The 18,819-nt window shown below is 48.6% G+C and overlaps 1 protein-coding gene across 1 annotated transcript in view; it reads left to right on the top strand.

Moving 5' to 3' along the window:
- The window catches only part of ATXN10 (ataxin 10), a 167,948-nt gene that overhangs the window by 120,126 nt on the left and 29,003 nt on the right, over positions 1-18,819 (top strand). Inside the window, exon 10 of the mRNA XM_049626527.1 lies at positions 18,752-18,815. Within this exon, the coding sequence (XP_049482484.1) occupies positions 18,752-18,815 (64 nt within the window). The remainder of the gene's footprint in view (positions 1-18,751; positions 18,816-18,819) is intronic.

Here is an 18,819-nt window from a genome sequence, read left to right on the forward strand (position 1 = left end):
CCGAGAAGTACGGTGACCCGAAGTAAAACGTAAAGACCCCTTGGGTGGGCTTTGGTAGCACAGTGGAGAGGACGTCAGAGACAGTCTGGGAACTTCGGTCTGAAATCAAAATCATCCAGTCTGAGCGACAGAAAGAGAATAGACCGGGGGAAAAAAATTGATGGAGCCTCAGGGACATGTAGGGTCCTCAGAAATAGTCTGGGAGTCTGTCATCAGAGTCCCAGGAGACGAGAAGAAGGCCGGTAAGGCTGAAGACGTGGTCCGAGAAACAATTACCGAATCTGACGACCGGAGGATTCGGAAGGGCGGAGCCTGGGTCACGTCTCCTTCGATTAGCTTACGGGTAGCAGGGGAGCCACCTGTCTGGAAACGTTTACGGTCTCATTAACCCGTGCATCCTATTAAAACAGAAAGGATCTTGCTTTCAGTCTTTTATTCTTAATGACTGACCTTATCTCAGTCTAGGTTACGTCAGCCCGCATTTTCTACGCGATCATGACAAGATAGTCTGTTTGTTCAAAGTTTGTTTTCCTAAACCAGCAATTACCTGGTAGAAACGAGTGCTTCCGTCCACTTCGAGTCGTGTGCATGAGTGTTCATAGCAGCCTTCACTCGTAAAGCCCCGCGCCGGAGACACCCCACGTGTCCATCGCGGACAGGATGGGTAAAAATACAGCATGGCGTGTCCTTCGTGCAGGGGAATAAAGCCGGCAGTGAGAAGGGACAAGCTCTGTGGTTTGTAGCTGTCTGTTTAGCGGGAAAAGCCACAGTAGAGAGTGCATATTGTGTGGCTCCATTCGGCCAGAATTCCGGAAGAGGCAGAAGTAATCTAAGATGACAGAGGGTTGAGTACTAGTTACTGTGTGGGGTTAGCAACTGGTAGGGGACACGGGGAGCCTCTGGGTGCCGGAGCGTTCTTCGTCTTGATCTGGGTGATAGTTGCACACGTGTGTACGCGTACAAAAATTCCGTAAGCTGTGCACTTTGAGATTGGCACACTTTAGGAAATTAATTTTTAAAATAATTAATCTTATTAACTTATAGCTACGTGTTCTGAAACACAGATCTCTGGGTAAAGTCTTTCTGTTGCTTTCAGGAAAAAGTGAGACTCGTAGGCTTGGCCTTCAAGGTCTCCCTGATCGGCTCCACCGTGTTTCCTCCAGCCCTGGATACCAATGCTGTGTTCTCCCGTCTCCAGGGCCTTTCTGTCTCCCTTATTCCCACCCCACCTTGACTTTGGTAAGAGCAGTAAATGTGTCTGATTCACCCATTGGTCCCCACCTTAGGGTCTGTCGCAAAGTAGCTTTTATCTTCAATGTTTAGCAAATGAGTAAACAGTCGTAGGGTTAGGGTTAGGGAAGGGAGAGAAGTCAGAGAAGTCAGTCGCGCAGGGAGGGGACCGCAGATAGATGGCACTCTGACGTTCTCATCGAGCCGGTGGGTGGCGAGCTTCCCGAGGGCAGTTCTTTCCTGCTCAGGGGCTGCTCTGTTCGCTGCAGAGGCCCTTCCTGGTGTGCCGGGGCTGGCGACATACCGTCCCCATCATTGTGGCCGCTCCCAGGGCCGTGGCCCTGTCGCCGTCCAGCCCTGCCTCGCCGGCCCTTCCCCTCCCCTTCTCCACCCCGAGCGGGCTCAGCTGTACACCGTGAGGGTTCCCAGCACGTCTCTAGTATTTCGGGCCGCATCTCTACTCTGAAGATTAGAAACCCCCTCCTGCAGTGTGGGTGCTGCAGTCGAATAAAAGCTTGACGTTTTGAGTGTAACAGACCCGGGCTTTGCCGCTCACTCCACTCCATGACCCGGATCGAGTCGGTTAACCCTACACATCTCATTGTCTTCACCTGTCGGAGAGGAACGCTGATTCCTACATCGCAGGGCTGTTAAGAGCCCCGGGCTTTTGTGTGCAGAGCATATTCGGTGCACGTTTCCTTCCTCTTCTCTGGGTCCCGTTCTCTTGCACCGATAAAGCCTTTCTCCCACGGGATGCGTTTCTGAGGTGTGTCGTCTCTGTTCATAGACTTCTTCCCCCCATTGTCACCCTGCACCCGAAAGGTGACCGTGGGGCTTCCACACGACACCCTTCAGAGGCCACGACAGGCTGTGGGCATGTGAGTCAGGATTTGTGGGAGGCAGGCAGGCAGGCAGGGAAGAGAAGGACAGGTTCCCCTGCTGGCTTCATTCCGGTGCCCGCAGGACGGAGGGCTCATAACAGGCCCAGGTCGGAATATTCCTCCCAGGGGCCAACGGGTGCCATGATGCCCTGTGCTGGATAGAGAGACGCGGGCTCTCAGCGGTCTGCCTGCCTTGCCTTTCCTCTCTTGCCTTTTTTTCCCTTTCCTTTTCCCTTTCCCTTTTCTTTCTTTCTTTCTTTCTCTCTTTCTTTCTTTCTCTCTCTCTTTCTTTCTTTCTCTTTCTTTCTTTCTCTTTCTTTCTTTCTTTCTCTCTTTCTCTTTCTTTCTTTCTTTCTCTTTCTTTCTTTCTTTCTTTCTCTCTTTTTCTTTCTTTCTTTCATTTCCCTTTTCTTCCTTTCTTTTTCTTTCTTTCTTTCTTTCTCTTCCTTTTCTTTTCTTTTCTTTTCTTTTCTTTCTTTTCCCTTTTTTTTTCTTTTTAAAACACCATGGCCAAGTTCGATAAACCGTTTCCAAGGCTGGATTTCTTAGTAGCAAGGAGCTCATCCTGTTACAGCGAGAAGTTGAGATTCTGTCCGTGGGTTAAAAATTAAAGGCTGAATGTGCTCAGGACAGATTTCTGTTTGTTCAGGCACTGAAGTACGACACTGTAGACGATGCAGCATGGGTGGGAATCACATCCCGAGAAGCAGCGGCGGAATGCGTATTTTTAAAAAACTGGCTCTATGGGTTATTTTTGTGCTAAACGTAGCTGTGCGTGATAGCACAGATGTGCCAGAACAGCTCTCCTGAGCTGCTCTGTTTTCTCTGCCGCTGACACGCTTTACCGATCCCTTTCTGGTCTTACTGCTTTCTCAAGTCGTATCTTGTGGCCCTGCAAGGAGGCTGCTAAATGGAGTGGAGCTTTAAGTCGCGGGCTCTCGAGTACACTAGAGATCAGTTCACGTCCTGATACGTGTTTTCTCCTGCTTCTGCTTAAAGACAGTGGCCTTTCCTCTCGCTCTTCAGATATCTCACTGCACAACTTCTGACGTTTTGTTGATGAAACCGTCTTCCAGAAATGACTATGGTGGCAAAGGTCACCTTGCGCGTATGCTTCTTTCCTTCTAATTCTGCTTGTTTCGAGTTCTTCGCAAAGAATGCAACAAAAATGCCATAAGTAGAAGGACGAATAAAAAAGATTATGTTACTCCCTGCCGTTTTATTGGGCACTTTCTGGAAACCAGGTGTTGTGCAAGACCTTCCCTTTCCTCACCCCCTACTTAAGTGACGCCCTCTGCTTCGCCGTAGGAGCGTTTTGCCCTTTTTTCCCTGTGAGACCAGGGTGACTCATCGGAGCCTCTGCGGCTCACGTGCCCCTCGGGACGTGGAAGCCTGACGAAGCGGAGGGTCCGGCGTCACGAACCGTGCTGTGCGCGGGGCGCGCCCCTTCCCCCAGGACCTCATCCTCTGAGACCAAACACTGGAAGGTGTTTCGCGTTCCGAATCAGTTGAAAATTCCTTTCTGACATCCGGCCCTACAGTGTGTGGTAGTTTAGTAATCGGTCAGGGTGGAAGCAGGGACATCTGTAGCTGCACACTGATTCCATACTCGGCCACCACGGTGTCATCCGTGTGTCACCTGTGCCCTCCTCACTTCAAAACAGTTACTGTTTTCTTCAGTCCTGCAAGCAGAACGTAGTAGTAAGCTCCTTTAAAACCAGCTCGTTTCATTCATCATTTCAACAAAGATTTTATCTGCTGGGTGAGGAATTCATGAGAAAATCGCACTAAATTCAGATGCAGATATTTGCTAAAGAACAGTTAGCTGTTAGTCTTCCTGGAATCTGGTAGTTAGGCGTACAAAATATTTTTATTAATCATATTGTGCTTTGTACTTGGGAGTACTTTTAAAAGTCGCAGTGTTACGTTGTTGAAAAGCTTCTTTGTCCGTCCGTGAGCTCTGGCAGAACGCGGCCGTGGTGCCCTGGTGAGTCGTACTGTGGAATTGGAGAGCCCGTCTTCTCTGTGGCTTCCTTTCCACGGGCTCTTCTTTCCCAGCATGCCCAGCCTCGTGGGGTCTCGGCCAGGTTCGCCTGCGGGGCGCAGTCTCTGAACGAGCCTCCGTCACCCCTGCCTCCCCCCCCCGCCACCGCCCTGCCGTCGGCGCTGTCCGCCCTTTGCTGGTGTTCTCACCGAGGCTCTGTGGTGTCCCAGTCCCTGTGGGAAACGGGGCCGAGGCTCGTCTCATCGTTGGCTGTCGTCTTGCCCGCACGTTGGCCCCATTGCAAGACCTGTGGGTCCTTCCTGACTCGGGTTTCAGAAGTCCGAGGGTAACCCTGCTGTGCGTTTTAGCTGGTCCCCGAAACTTTACTGTTAAAGGCCTTTTACCTCCTGAAACTTTGAGTTGCCAAACTTTAGCGGGTGGAAAAATGCTCCTGAAACTTTCAGTTGCCAAACTTTGGCAGGTGGAAAAATGGAAAAATGCTGAGCATTTTTTTTTTCATTTTCAGTGAAGCTAGAAAATAAAAGTTTTCGTCTGTTTAACAAAAGCGACTTTAGAAAAAATAATGCATGGTCAGTAAGGATAAAGTGGGCAGTTGTTAGGGTGATATGAAGTGGTGGGACCCTGACGGGGAGCAGTTTATCGAAGAGACTTAAAGATGATTATGTTTTTTCATCCAGTAGTTTTTCCTTGGGGAATTTCTGCAAAGGAAATAATCAGCGACACAGTTAAAATGCTGATACATGGATGTTTGTTATATTGTTGGTAAAAATTTGGAAATTATGTAAGAATCCTGAGTAGGGGAGGATTAAATTATGGTGGCTTGCAGTGACAGATTAGCATATACCATTTTAAAAATCACATCTTCAGAGAATTTTTATTATACAGGAAGATGTAGAATAGCGTACATATATAAAGACGATTTTCATTTTTTAAGATGCGTGCGTGTGTTAATACGTACGGGTCGAACACAGACTGGCGGTACACGAACACGTTCGTGGATGGGATCTGTCCCCTCCTCAGGGCTCGGGCCTGGCCCCCGAGGGAAGGGATCAGATCCTTGATGGCAGCCTGGTTGGGGGTGAGATTGCAAGGTGGTGATCGTGGGCCGAAGTGGACTCAGAACTTTTCCGTTCTCCCCTGCTGCTGGGCCCCTTTGCCCTCAAACATGGAGGGACGGGGGGCTCAGGGAATGGTGAGCCCGCTGGTTATTTCTCTCCCACCTTCCAGCCTTTGCTAACAAGGCTGGCATTTCTGTACCTTGGTTGGGCAGTAGGCGGACTGAACGGAGATGAGCCATCTTGAGGTTGAACTCCCCATCGAGTTCTTTTCTGCTCCTCTCAAGGTCTGGGCTGGCACAGAGCGAGTTAGTTGGGATTAAAGTATTTTTTACTCAGTTTAGTGGGGTATGTACGTACATATGTGTTATTCCTATATAATCTTAACAAGGGAAACAATTTGCAGCCCACATAACATTTAAAACATTTAAAAAGAAAAAAGAAATAAGCTTCTAAAAAGTCACCCTGAAAAATGATGAGTGGACAAATAATGTGATGATCACTGTGACTTTTATCTTATTTTTAATGTTGATTTATTTATTTAGAGAGAGCATGGGGGAGGGGCAGGGAGAGGGAGAGGGAGAGAATCCCAGGCAGGCTGCCAGCACAGAGCCCGATGCAGGGCTCTACTCCACAAACCGTGAGATCATGACCTGAGCCGAAATCAAGAGTTGGACACTTAACCAACTGAGCCACCCAGGTGCCCCATCACTGTGACTTTTAGAAGAAAATCTTGTCACTGTGGCTTTTCAGTTACTGATGACCTCCTTCCAGGAAGAAAATACTCATATTGCTTACAAATTACTCCAGGGAAAGTGCTTAACAGTTGCCTGTAGTACCTAGTGTTGGATTACTGAAACCTTCGGATTAGATGGTATTTGGTGATGATACCAAAGTTACAGAGGAAGCACAAAGATTTCTCTCCTGAGACCCCCAGATGTTTGAATGCTTTAGGACTTGGTCCTGAGCCTTCCTCTAGGGAGCCCCTTGGTCCCGGGCTTTAAAGCCCGTCTGTGTGCAGATGACCCCCACGTGTATCTCTGGAGCCCAGGCCTGCCCCCCAGGGTCCACGCTGGGGTACATGGCGGCCCACACTCTCCTTACAGGAAGTACAGAAGGATAGGACCGCCGACGCCCGCTTGCATGTCTCCGAGCGCCTCACCCCCGAAGTGCAGTCCGTTCACTTGCTCCACCCCAGAGCCCTTCTGTATCTCAGTAAATGGTAACCAGCCCTCCAGAAACTCAGAATCTTGGAGTCCTCTTTGTTCACTTGAGAAAGCAGTTCCCGTGGGATCTGCCTCCCGTCAGTGGTGTGGGATTTTATCCCCAGTGCACCACGGCAGCCCTGCCTGGGTCCGCTTCCCACTCCCCTGCCCCAGTGCTTCCTGACGGACCCGCCCCGAGCGCTGGCTCCCCCCCGCGTATTTATATGGCAGCCAGGGGTCATGGTTTTGAAAATCCAGATTGGATTCACTCCCCTGTAAAAATCTTCGATGGCTCATTTTACACTTAGGAAAGAAAAGACCTAAGTTATTTTCCTGCCCTTCAAGACTGTATTCTAGGGAGCCAAATCAGCTAGGGGGCCTGTAAAATACGTACGTGCATGTATGTTTTTATGCCTGGACCATCGTCCCCAAGATTCAGGTTAGGTTGACCAAGTGGGACCCAGGCATTGCTTTTTAAAAGCTCCCCAGGTGATTCGGATTCACAGGGAGGATTGAGAGGCACAGTGATCTTTAAAATTCAACACGCAGCATAATTGTCTAAAGATCCGTTCAACAGCTGTCTGTCGGGTCCTGACCCCAGGGTCTGAGTCAGTAGGGCTGGGACTGGCTCAGGATGTGCGTTTCGGAAGAACAAGTCCCCAGGTGATGCTTGTCCTGCTGCTCCAGGGACTCCGCTTTGAGAACCGCCCGCTACTCCGTAGGCTCTGACTCCTGCCTTTACAGCCTCACCCCTGCCATTTTACCGGTACTCCCCCGCACGCAGCCATGCTGATTTCCTTTCTGTCACTTGGATACGTTTGACTCTTTCCACCCCTGGTTCCCTCAACCTCGGGTGATCTGGGTTCCCTCGAGATCGTTGAGTGCTTTTCCGTGACTCAGGTCTTAGTTCAGACGTCACCATTTTATAGGAAAGCATTACCTGCCCCCCCCCCCACCCCCCCACCCTCCCACCCCCTGTCTCACATAGAGCCTCCTCTGTCACTTTCTAGTGGATCATCCTGTTTAGTTCCTTTATAGCAATTATTCTAATCTGTAGTGTGTTTTTATTTACTTATTTCTTGCTTGTGCTCTCTCCCGTATGCGTCCCGCGCTCCCCCACCCCTGCGTGCTAAGTTTCACGGGCACAAGGACCTTGTTTACCTGTTTGCATGTGGATGTGTGCGTGGGGTCAGTCAAAAGAGCTGTCACATACACAGAGTTTTTCAGCAACTAGTTACATCTAATCGAAGGGCAGGGCAAGGGATACGGGAGTGAAAGAAGCGAGCTTCATGTAATTGAAAACCCCGGCATCTAATGAAAGAGTCAGACAGACCAGCACATTGTATACCATGGACTTCATACAACCAGACTCACTGGTCTGATGGTCGCTGCACTGGGAAGGAGCCAGTGGAGGGCATAGAGAAGCCATGGAAGGTTGTGCTAATACAGCTCTCTCCACAACATACAGAGAGCGGATGTCTGCCCCTCTCAGCATCGTTTCTGGGTTTTGTAGTTGTTCTGCCAAGGTATTGGGCCAAGGGCAGGTCCCTTCTCTGGGGAGAACCTCAGGTGTCAGGACCGTCTGCTCCCAGCTTCATTAGGAGGCCACTTTGCTTATACCGACCGGGCGCCTTTCCTTCTCCTGGACCGTTGGTGGAGAGTGGAGATTCTGCCCCCACGGGACTCTTAAGTGGGTCACCCCGATCCATGAATTAAATTAACTCCAAAGTCACTTTGACCCCAAGGCACAAAATTCATTCCCTATTAAGAGACTAAATTCAGTGTAATAATAAAATGCCCACCAGAGGTACCTCTAAATTTGAATATTAATTCTATCTCATTATCAAATTCCCAGGGAGACATTAAAATCCGAAGATTACATTCCATTTTAAATTAAAGTCCAAGACCTTAGTCAGACTCTCTGCCCTTAAGAGTTGAAATTCAAAGAGACTGAGGTTTAAAATGTATCCTTTCCGGTTTCTTATTCTGCTGAATCCCACCCAGAGGGGCTCTTCATGCCTGCCCGGGGTCAGGACTCCACCTGCTGCAGGCCTGGTTGGGGTCTTACAGGTTCAAGAACCCCAGTACCAAATCTCTGACATGCCTCGCTTCTTACAATTAAAAAAAGGTACGAGGGCCCAGGCTTATCACAGCACCGGTGTCCCCACACCAGAGTTAGAAAATACGTCCTTTCCCAGTCCTCTGATAGTTACCCCCGAGCAAAAGCGGGTCCCCAGATACGAGTGCTTAGTCTTTGCTGCCAAGTAGCAGAAAGTCTCTGGTTTGTGAGGGAAAGAGCGTTGACATAGAAGTTCTGAGTTTCCACTTCTGCAGGACTTCAGTTAGTCTGTGACGGTCGGTGGCCTGTGACACTGAGGGGTGGTGTCCTCACTCATTTCTTCGGTACTGCTCTCCCTTGTAAGGGCAGTCCCAGTGAGCCAAGACCATGTTTCTGTCCTGTCCTGGGTTTTGCGGGGCCCCAGTCTTCTGTTCCGGTAACAACTAACACATCTACCCCATCTCTGAGAGCAGTTGGGACTGGATGCATTTTCATTTCCCTTTAGATCTTTCCTGGCCTTCTAGATAATTATTTTCCATGTTCTATCTGGGGAATCTATCCTCTAAGATTTCAACTTTTTCTCCTAAAAACAAAACAAAACAAAACAAACACTCTTCCTTCATCTAAATCAGCCTGATTACCTTCTTCTCTTTTCGTTCTTCCTCTGCTTCCATTCTGACAGTGAGTCCGAAGCATTGTTCACGGCCACTCGGACTCCTTATTGATTTCCAGAGACTGAATGCTCCGAACAAAGACCTTTTTAAGTTGCAGTATTTCGTCGAGTTTGTTTTTCTACATCAGAATAAGAAGACCATCTTGTGTTTTTTTCTGGTCTCGGAATCTACCTAAATTTTCTCTTAGGTATGATGGTTATTACAAGTTCCTGGCACATAGCCCTTTTCAAGTTAAAAAAGTTCTCCAGTTTTCTGAGAATTAAGAAAAAAAAGTCATAAGCCAGTGCTAACCATTATCAGATGTTTTTTCTGTGATATTGAGATAATTATTACTACATTAATGAGGATGCTTACTGTACATTTTCTGGTTGACGTTAGGATCATGAGGAACTTTTGTAGCATGTGTAATTTGGTTCATCTAATACTCCTTGTGGGACTTTTTTGTGCGGGGCAGGGAGGGGTCCCTGTTAAAAGTTAAATAGGCCTGTGATTTTCTTACACCGCTCTGTCTGATGCTGGTTTTGAACCAAGTCAGAGTAGGTTTAGGGAGCTTTCTCTCTTTGCCTGTTGTTTTGGAACAACTTATATACATAATAGATTATGTGGTCCTGAAAAATTCGGTGGCACTCACTTGGAGAGCCCTTGGGTCTTTGTTTTGTCAGTGAGTCTTGGTCATTTTTGTATCATTAAATCATCTAAATTTAAGTATTTAAATTGTTCTGTTCAGGATTTTGATTTATTCTGTCAGTGTTGACATTTTCTCCTTTCTTCAGAGATACTCATTCCATCTAGACTTCCAGTTGTTTTCATAAAGTCCATAAGATTTTATTGTAATCTGTGTTTTCTGTACCTTTTTGTCTCTTTTCATTCTGTTCTGTTTAAATAGATGTCTCTCTCTTCTTCATCAGTCTTCTTGGCATTTTTTTCCTTCTGTTAATGTTTGCAAAGAACCCCCGTTGGTTGTGGTTCATCTTTCTGCTGTGCCGTTACTCTGACACACTGACCGTTGCCTGCCAATCAAGAAAAGCAAAGGTACAAGGCTTCCTGATAGCAGGCTTCTCTGGAGCAGTGATGCAAAGCAGGACTCGGTGCAATAACGTCTTTAAAGTGCAGAAACTGTCAATCCGGAATTACATATCCAGCTCAGATAGCCTTCAAAAATGAAAGTAAAATAAAGCCATTTCCCCGAACGCAAGCTAAGAATTTGCCGTCAGTAGAACTGTGCTATGAGACGGTATCGAGGGAAGTTGAATAAAGTGGAAGAAAATGGTGCTGGATGGAGACCTGACTCTATACAAAGAAATCAAAGCACCAGAAAAGGAAACATGTAGCTAAAACCGAAATACCTTATCATAATCTCAGTGTATTTGGGGGTTTATGACGGACGTAGAAGTAAACGTACGAGAGCCCCGACGTCAAGTGGAGTGTCCGGTTGTGGGATTCTTACATCGTGTGCGAAACAGTAATGTATTATTTATATAACATTATTTGTAGGTAGACCGCAGCAAGTTAAAGATGCCTACTCTAAACCCCAGAGCAACCACTTTAAAAAAAAAAAAGAGAGAGGGTTCGGAAGTGGCTTTAGAAAGCGGCTCCGTGGCTGACGAAAGCTGGCGGGCGAGCCGCAGAGATTGCAGACACGCGCGGGAGCTTTCTGGGCCGTGAGGTTCCGGCCTTGATGTGGCTGCGGTGGTGCAGGTGCAGCTGTGATCTGCTGTGTGTTTGTCACGGCTCAGCAGAGCTTGGTTTAGGAACAAGGAGAGCAGAGCTCCAGAGGGGAGAACGGGAAGGCCGTCGTGCTCCATTTTAGGGGCTTCTCGCAGGATTTGCGGTGGGTCCCAGACGCTGGCTCAGTGGGTGCTCTCGCACTTGGCGCGGGTCAGGAATCATCAGCTCAGCAGCGTGTCGGAATCTCCTAAGAGTGTGTCTGCGGCTCTGACGCCCAGGCTTCACTCTCCGAGACTGGGACGTGTCTATTTTCGGGTTGGGACCACAGGATGAGTGCCGTTGGACACCTCCCAGGGCATGCTGATGCGGACCCAGGGTGGTGAACCACTGGCCTAGCCTCACGCTCGGAGTTGTAGAGAAGGCGTGTCTGTGGAGCGCAGGCCCTGTGCTGCCCTGAAGCTTCCGGAGGAGCACCATTACCTGTTCCCAGCGTGCCCATGAAGGGGAGCCATGAAGCGCCCAGCACGAAGCTGCACGAAACACCTAGACTCACCGTATCTACTTACTGGCTGGTCACGGAAGTGTAAGTCTTGACGTACCGGAGCTTTGCCACAGCTCACCTCGCGGTTGGCACAGGAGCGCCGTGTCCAGCCCTTTTCAAGTGTGGGCCGTGAAGGAAACTTCCAGAGTCTCAGAACAAGTGAAAACAGTATCACAAGCGTGTTGCCATTTCTCACGTCCTGATTGCGTGCGGGGGGCCATGCCGAGTGCTTCCTCGTGGATCTTCACCGCGACCCCGTGACATGGGCGTGACCCCCTTGTCACATAGAATCCAGACTTCCTGACGTTCAGGGAGCTCCTCAAGGTTCCACGGCTGACAGGATCCCTGAGCCGGGATTCTCATGTAGTTCTGTCTCCAGAGTGTCCCCCGTCCTTCCAGGTGGTTGGGATGACACCTGAGTCCTGCCCGTGGGTGGGTGGGTGCGTCCACATCTCTGACCGGACAGTCCGTTTCGTCCAGCATTGCCTTTGGGCTCCAGGCCCTTTGAGTTGGTTGTCAGCACGTCTGACGATGGCTTCATCCGGACGGGGACCTCGTGTGAGCATTGCCGCGCCCACGCTCGTCATTGATCGGCTTTGGAACGAGGCCTCTGATGGTCTCTTTACTTGCGTATGCGTTTGCTTTGAGGAGCTGTGTGGTGAACACATTTTTGCCACGCGTCAGGTCAGTCAGGCTCGCTTCACTGTATCTTCGGGTAGGAGATAAGGTGCTGTGCTGGTACCGTGCCCTTGCTTTCTTTGGGCTCTTGGATTTTTGTATTTACCGTTTGACGTGACAGCAGCCGGGTAGTTGAGGCTGTGTTCTCTGTCAATCCAGTAGGTTCCCCCAAGGGAGCATACGGAGCAGGGCTGGGCGTGTGCACTGTGCATAGAACGCTCTCCGAGCTGATTGGCCCAGGTGGGAGGAACAGTCAGCAAATCAATTAGTTGTCCTTCTGTTTACACTTTATTTCCAGGGGCTAAATGTTCGTTTGTTTAAGCCAGACTCGCTGTCTTGTTGAAATGTGTTACCTTGTGAAAGTGTTGACTGAGCTTGGCTCCTTCGTATGAACTACAGCTTGTGACTCATTTGTTATGGGTATAGAATCAATTCCCAACATGTTAGGTAAGAAAACAAACAGCTTCCTTGTTTTATGAAGTGTGAACAGAAGAAAACTTGTTAATTTCCTAATTGTTCTCCCCTGCCCCAGACAGAGCTCCACACTCGTAGCTGCGGCAGTAAACTTGAGCAATTGAGCTTGCTCGTAGCACAGAGGTGTCGGCAGTCACTGCTCCTGAAGGGAACGATGATGCGTTTGTCACGGTGCCACTGTCGTCCCTGTCATTTATGTGCTACACGTCTCGTGTATCTCTGTAAAAATTGATCTTGTATCGTTTCATAACGGAGCGGTGTGAATGCGAAATGCTCACCTAGGAAAGCATGCCCTCGATTCAGTCACGACTCCCCCGTAACTGTGATCTTCAGGGGCGCTGTAATTTACCCTTCATGCTGCTCACGTTTCCATCGTTAGCACGTGATTTCGTGTCCTTCACAGGAAATTTTGCCCATTTCGCATATCTGAGAATTCTACTTTATCCCCCCAAGCAAATGAGATTTTTTTTTCCGCATCAAATAATAGATCCTGAATAGTTTTTTATTCCTCACCAAAAAAATAATTTTTTTTTTTTAAATAAAGGTACTATTTTGCCAATACAGAGTGGGGTCGTAAACTCAGCTGGGTGAAGTTGTCCTGAAGCTTCTTCCTCAGCCCTTCAGGGGCTTCACTCCTCACTCCAAGCACCTGAACTTCCTGCTGACAGTAGGACTAACAGCTGCTGCCGCCAGTCCTGCTGCGCGTCGCCGAGCGTTGGCTGAAGCCATCGATCCCATTCTCGCAGCTGCCCTTGGAAGTGAGACCCGTCATTCCGTTTTATGGGCGAGAATGGCAAGTCTCCGAGGTTAAAGGACTTGTCCAAAGTCACACAGCTCAGCACTGCTGCAGAACCAGGCTTTGGGAGCCACAGTCCTCACTCTTAATCCCAGGGCTGTGCTGCACATCCAGCTCCTGGAACGCTCCGTGTTCCTTCTGATCTCCTAGCTTTTGCACGTGCTCTTGTCCCTGCAAAGCCTTCTCCACAGCGCACCCCCCCCCCATTTGTCCATTCAGTGCCAGTTCATTCGCCTCCCCAGCCACGTGTCACTTCTGCAAGGAGGCCTTCCCTGTGAGCCCTGTGTGATACCGTCTGACACCAGGCTGACGTATGTTCCAGGAGGATTAGATCACGTCCTTGCCGAGGGCTGGTGAGGGTCAGCTGCTTCCTTGCTGTGCCCGTCGCCAGGCTCTTGCTCCTTTCTGGACCCCTCGTCTTCACCCCAGGGCAGAGGCATTGACGGTAGCTCTCCCTCCCCTTTGAAGACGTCACAGTCAGCACCCCAGTCCCGCTGGAGGGTGTGCCGTGGGCTGTGGGAGGAGACGTTCGGTGCAAGGGTTGCCTTGGGAAGCTTTGAATTCGGTCTCAGGTGGGGCCGCTAACAGCTTGGCCATAAAATTTCCTTCTGCGCTTCTCAAACCCGTGATCCCTTCCCGGTCCAGCCCTCTCTAGTGTCCTAACCTCCCAAACTCTCTGTGCCGAAGAACGGGTTATCTTTCCCCCAAGCCATCCTGGACCAATATGTTTATAAAATGTAATACAAGTGAATTACTAGAAAAAAAAGTCAAAAACTTAAAAAGACATAGATGCCTCAAACCTAGATTTTATTACAAGATTCAGGAGACACAGCATAACCCCGTTGAACTGTTAGCACCCTTTCTGACTTTTCCCTCTCACTGCCTGTTTTCACTGACTGACGGTGGTCTCTAGACTTTGACTAGCACTCTTTAGTGAAGTGACCCTGGGGACGATATTTAACCTGTGAGCCCCACTTCCTTTGTCAGGAAAATGGAGCCAGTACGGCTTACCCTGGCATTCTGCCGGAAGGCGGAAATCATGGATGTATTTGTCATTGCCTAGTGTGTGCCAGATGCCTATTAAATAGTAGGACATTTCTCACCCTGTTTCCGGCACCTAGAAAAAATTGCAGAAATTAGATTTGTTTTCTTCCCGTCTGCCTTGGGGAAACCAGGGACGCTGGTCACAGTGTTCTTCAGCGGGTCTGTGCATCACAGGCAGGTGGAGAGCTGCCATCTTTCACCGGGACGTGTATTTCCAGACGGTCCCCAACTTAACGGTGGCTCAGCTTACGGATCGTCAACCTTATGGTGGTGTGGAAGTGAGAGCGCGTTCAGTAGAAACTGTGCTTGGAGTTTTGAGTGTGGATCTTTTCTTGGGCTAGCGATGCACGGTACGCTCCTCTCTCGCGACGCCAGGCGGCGGCCACGGCTCCCGGTCAGCCTCGCGATCACGAGGGTCAGCAGCAACGGTTACGCTGACACCCGTTGTGTGCTCCTCAGCCTTTCAGTTTCTCCCTTCCTGTGCGGCAAATTACGTGAGAGATACTTAACACTTCATCACCAAATAGGCGTTGCGGTAGATGATTTTGTCCATCCGTAGGCTCTTGCAAGTGCTCGAACATGATTCGGGTCAGCGGGGCTAAGCAGTGGCGCTCGGTAGGCAGGGGGTGGTAGCTAGCGATGGCTTCATCGCGACATAACCCCGTCGTAAGTCAGGGAGGATCTGTAGTTCATCCGATCCTGGGAGGGGTGCTTCTCTTCACGTCTAGGCCTTTTCAGTGAACAGCTAGGAAATAAATACTTTTTGGAAATTGAAAAATATATCACGAAATCTTGCTAATATTTCTAATTTAAGTATAAAATTATTTTCTGGATTTAATCCTTTTTTATGCTGAAAATCTTAGTTCCTTAATAACATGAATGACCCATTTGCTTTAAACTAAATATAGAGGCACGTGGGTGGCTCTGTTGGTTAAGCGTCCGACTTCCGCTCAGGTCATGATTTCACAGTTCGTGAGTTCAAGCCCTATGTTGGGCTCTGTGCTGATGGCTCGGAGCCTGGAGGCTGCTTCAGATTCTGTGTCTCCCTCTCTGCCCCTCCCCCATCCGTTCATTTTCTCTCTCTCTCTCTCTCTCTCTCTCTCTCTCTCTCAAATAAATACACATTAAAAAAATAAGTGCATAACGGTTCAGAATAACGATACCAATAGGAAGCAGAGACAGCTGAATGCCGTTCTAAGATTTCTGTGCAGTTCTCTCTGAGCTTCGGATACGTCTCGCTAGCGGTGTAAAGTCAAATACTGTTTTAATTTTGTGGTAATTTTTCTTTGTTTTACATGCCATCGGATTAATGTGTTTCTGTTTTCTATTTTTATAACTTTGTAAATTTAATTTTTCTGCTAAGATGTAATTGACGTAACGTACTGTGCTCATAGAACATAACATGACTCAGTATTTGTGTGTTGTGAAGTTATCAACACAGTAAGTGTAGTTAACATCCGTTATAAATTTAATTGTAGAGAATTATATAAAATACATACAGGATTCCAAAGTCATACTTGTATGACCAGGTGCATTCACAGACATCTGCCTCCCTTTCCTGCTGCTGCTGTCTCCCTCTCTCCTCATGCCCTGTGGACAGCCATTATTAGTTTTTTATTTAACCCTTTCTTGTGTCTTTTGGGAACTCTAAGAAAGTTTGTATATTTCTCCTCCTTTATTACACGGAAGGTTCACGTATAAGCCTGTCTGTGGCTTGCTTTTTTCACTGACCGCTGTATCCTGGTGATCCCTCCAGGTAGTGAATTGGGCCTTCTTCACTCATTTTCACAGCTACACGGACGTGTTTTGCGTCTGTGCTGTCGTTCGTTCAGCCGGCCCGTATCGGAGAACACCTGAGTTGCTTCCAGGATCTTTGTTTTCATAAGTTGCACTGCATGCAACATCCCTAATTGTCAGAGAAATGCGAATCAAAACCACAGTGACACGTCACTTCACACCCACAGGATGGTTAAAATAAAAGACAGACACCGACACGCACCAGTAAGAACGTAGAGCACTTGGAACCCTCATACGTTGCTGGTGGACTAGAAGACGGCACAGCACTCTGAAAAGCACCCCAGCAGTTCCTCCAGATGTTACCAGGACCAAGCAGTTCCTCTCTCGGGGTACGCAGCCAGGAGAACTGAACATAAATGTCCCCTCGAAAACATGTACACAGATGCTCACAGCGCGGTCACAGTAACCAAAACCGTAATGACTCAGATGCCCATCTACAGATGAACAGATAAATAAAACATGGTCTCTCCAGACAGTGGAATATTATTTAACCACAAAAAGGAACGCGGTGCTGGATGAACCTTGAAAGCATCGTGCTAACTGAAAGAAAAGGCCACGCACTGAAAGATTCCATTTGTACGCTATGTCCAGAAGAGGCAAATCCGTTGACAGAAAGTAGATCAGAGATTGCTAAGGGCTGGACGGAGGAGACATGAGGAGTGACTGATGGGTATGGAGTTTCTTCCCTGGGATAATAAAAATGTTCTAAAATTGGATAGAGGTGATGGTTGTACAACTTTGTGAATAAAACTAAAATCCACTGGGTGGCTCCGTCGGTCGAGCGTCCAACTCTTGATTTCGGCTCAGGTCCTGATCCCAGGGTCGTGGCATCAGACACGGTGTCGGGCTCCACGCTCGTGCTTGAGAGTCTCTCTCTCTCCCTACGCCACTCTCCCCTTCTCTCTCTGTCTAAAATTTGAAAAAAAAAGAAATCCACTGAACTCTGTCCTTTAAAAGGTGCGCGTTATCGTGTGTGAATTGTATCTCCTAAAACTGTGCTGCAGTGAGTAACCTTGTGCAGGCAAAGCCTCCGTGGGGCAGTGCAGTCGGAGGTGCTGCCCTAGGACTGGGAGGGCTGGATCGGTGAGTAGGTGCTTCACCCGGTGCAGCCCGTCCACGGGCGTTGTGCCATCTAGCGCTCGCTCCAGCAGTGTGCGAGGACGCCGGTTTCCCCGTCGCCTGCGTGGGTTGTCAGACTCGCTCGCTTGCCGCTCTGACGGGCGAGAGGTGGTGTCTCCGCGTGGTGACAGTTTGCAAGGTTGAACATCTTCTGATGTCTCTGTGGTCCAGCTGCATTTCTTTGTTTCTGTGCCGTTTCTGTTCATGCATTTGATCCATTCTTTTTCTATTGGATTGCTGATCTTTTCTCAGTTTTTACGAGTTCTTTGTATATTAAAAGATTAACCTTTTGCCTGTAATATTTTACAAATAACTTTCCTAGCTTTTATTTGCCTTTTTTTTTTTTTTAATGTTTACTTATTTGAGAGAGAGAGGGAGAGCGTGAGCAGGGGAGGAGCAGAGAGAGAGAATCCCAAGCAGGCTCCTCACAGTGTAGAGCCCAATACAGGACTTGAACCCACGAACCATGAGACCATGATGTGAGCCGAAATTAAGAATCGGACGTTCAACTGGCCGAGCCACCCAGGCGCTGCCCCTTAATTTGCTTTTTAAAAAACTGCAGGCAAATTTTAAAAACCTCTTTTCCCAGTTGCTTCTGGATTTTAAGTCATAGTTTGGAAAGCTTTTCCTACTCTTCGTGTAGAAAAACTGTCCACTTACTAGTACTGTTAAACTGTGATAAACTCAGATTCGTTCGGAGTTTACCCTGGCGAACATTGCTGGGGAGAGATCCATTTTATCCTTTTTTATATGGCTGTCCAGTTGCCCCCGCATTTTTAAGGAAGGGTGAAAAGAAAAATAGTGTATCCCTTTCTGTTCATGTCTGCTTTTAAAGATTTCTGGGTCGGTGTACGTGTTTGAGATACCGGTTTCCCCTGCTCTCCAGAAGTTGCTTGTTCCCATGAAGCCCCGTCAGCCGAAACGGCAGAAAGCAAAGAAACGATTGCCCTTAATTAAATGGAAAATGTTTTGAGCGTTCTCCGTCCCCCCAAATACCCTACCAAATCCTACCAAATAACACATAAAACCTGAAGTAACACTGTGTCGTAAAAGCAGGAGTGATGTGATAACTCCACAGTCTGTGTAAAGAGGACACAATGTACGTACAGCGTAGTTCAGCTTTCACCAGGATCAGGAAGACCGCGAGCGCCCCGCCCCACAAGGCCAGAGGTGGTGGGATAGGTGTTGGGCTGGGTGGTCGGAGGTCGGGGTGGTGGCGGGTGCAGGAGGCTGGGCTGTAGCAGAGACAGGAGGAGGGTCTTCTGTTAACTAACGTCTCATCGTCTGACTCCATTAGGGCAGGCAGGTCACTAACGTCTACACCTGCTGTGTCTGCCTGCCTCGATGTTGGAGGTCGAGCTTCGTCGTCCGCTGTGGCTGGGGTGGCAGGCTTCAAATATAGCAGTATGCTGTTACGTTACCGCAGTGAGTGAGGAGACCAGCAGGAGAGACAGACCGTCTATGATCTCTCACCCTGACCCAGGCCTTTTTCGGTGTATAAATGTGCCTTTTCTTTTCTCCGCAGGTGAATGAGCTGGATGGCATCCCCTTGATCCTGGACAGCTGCAGCATCGATGACAGCAACCCCTGTAT

Source organism: Panthera uncia, chromosome B4 (genome assembly GCF_023721935.1).
Source record: "Panthera uncia isolate 11264 chromosome B4, Puncia_PCG_1.0, whole genome shotgun sequence".
Classification (NCBI taxonomy): Eukaryota; Metazoa; Chordata; class Mammalia; order Carnivora; family Felidae; genus Panthera; species Panthera uncia.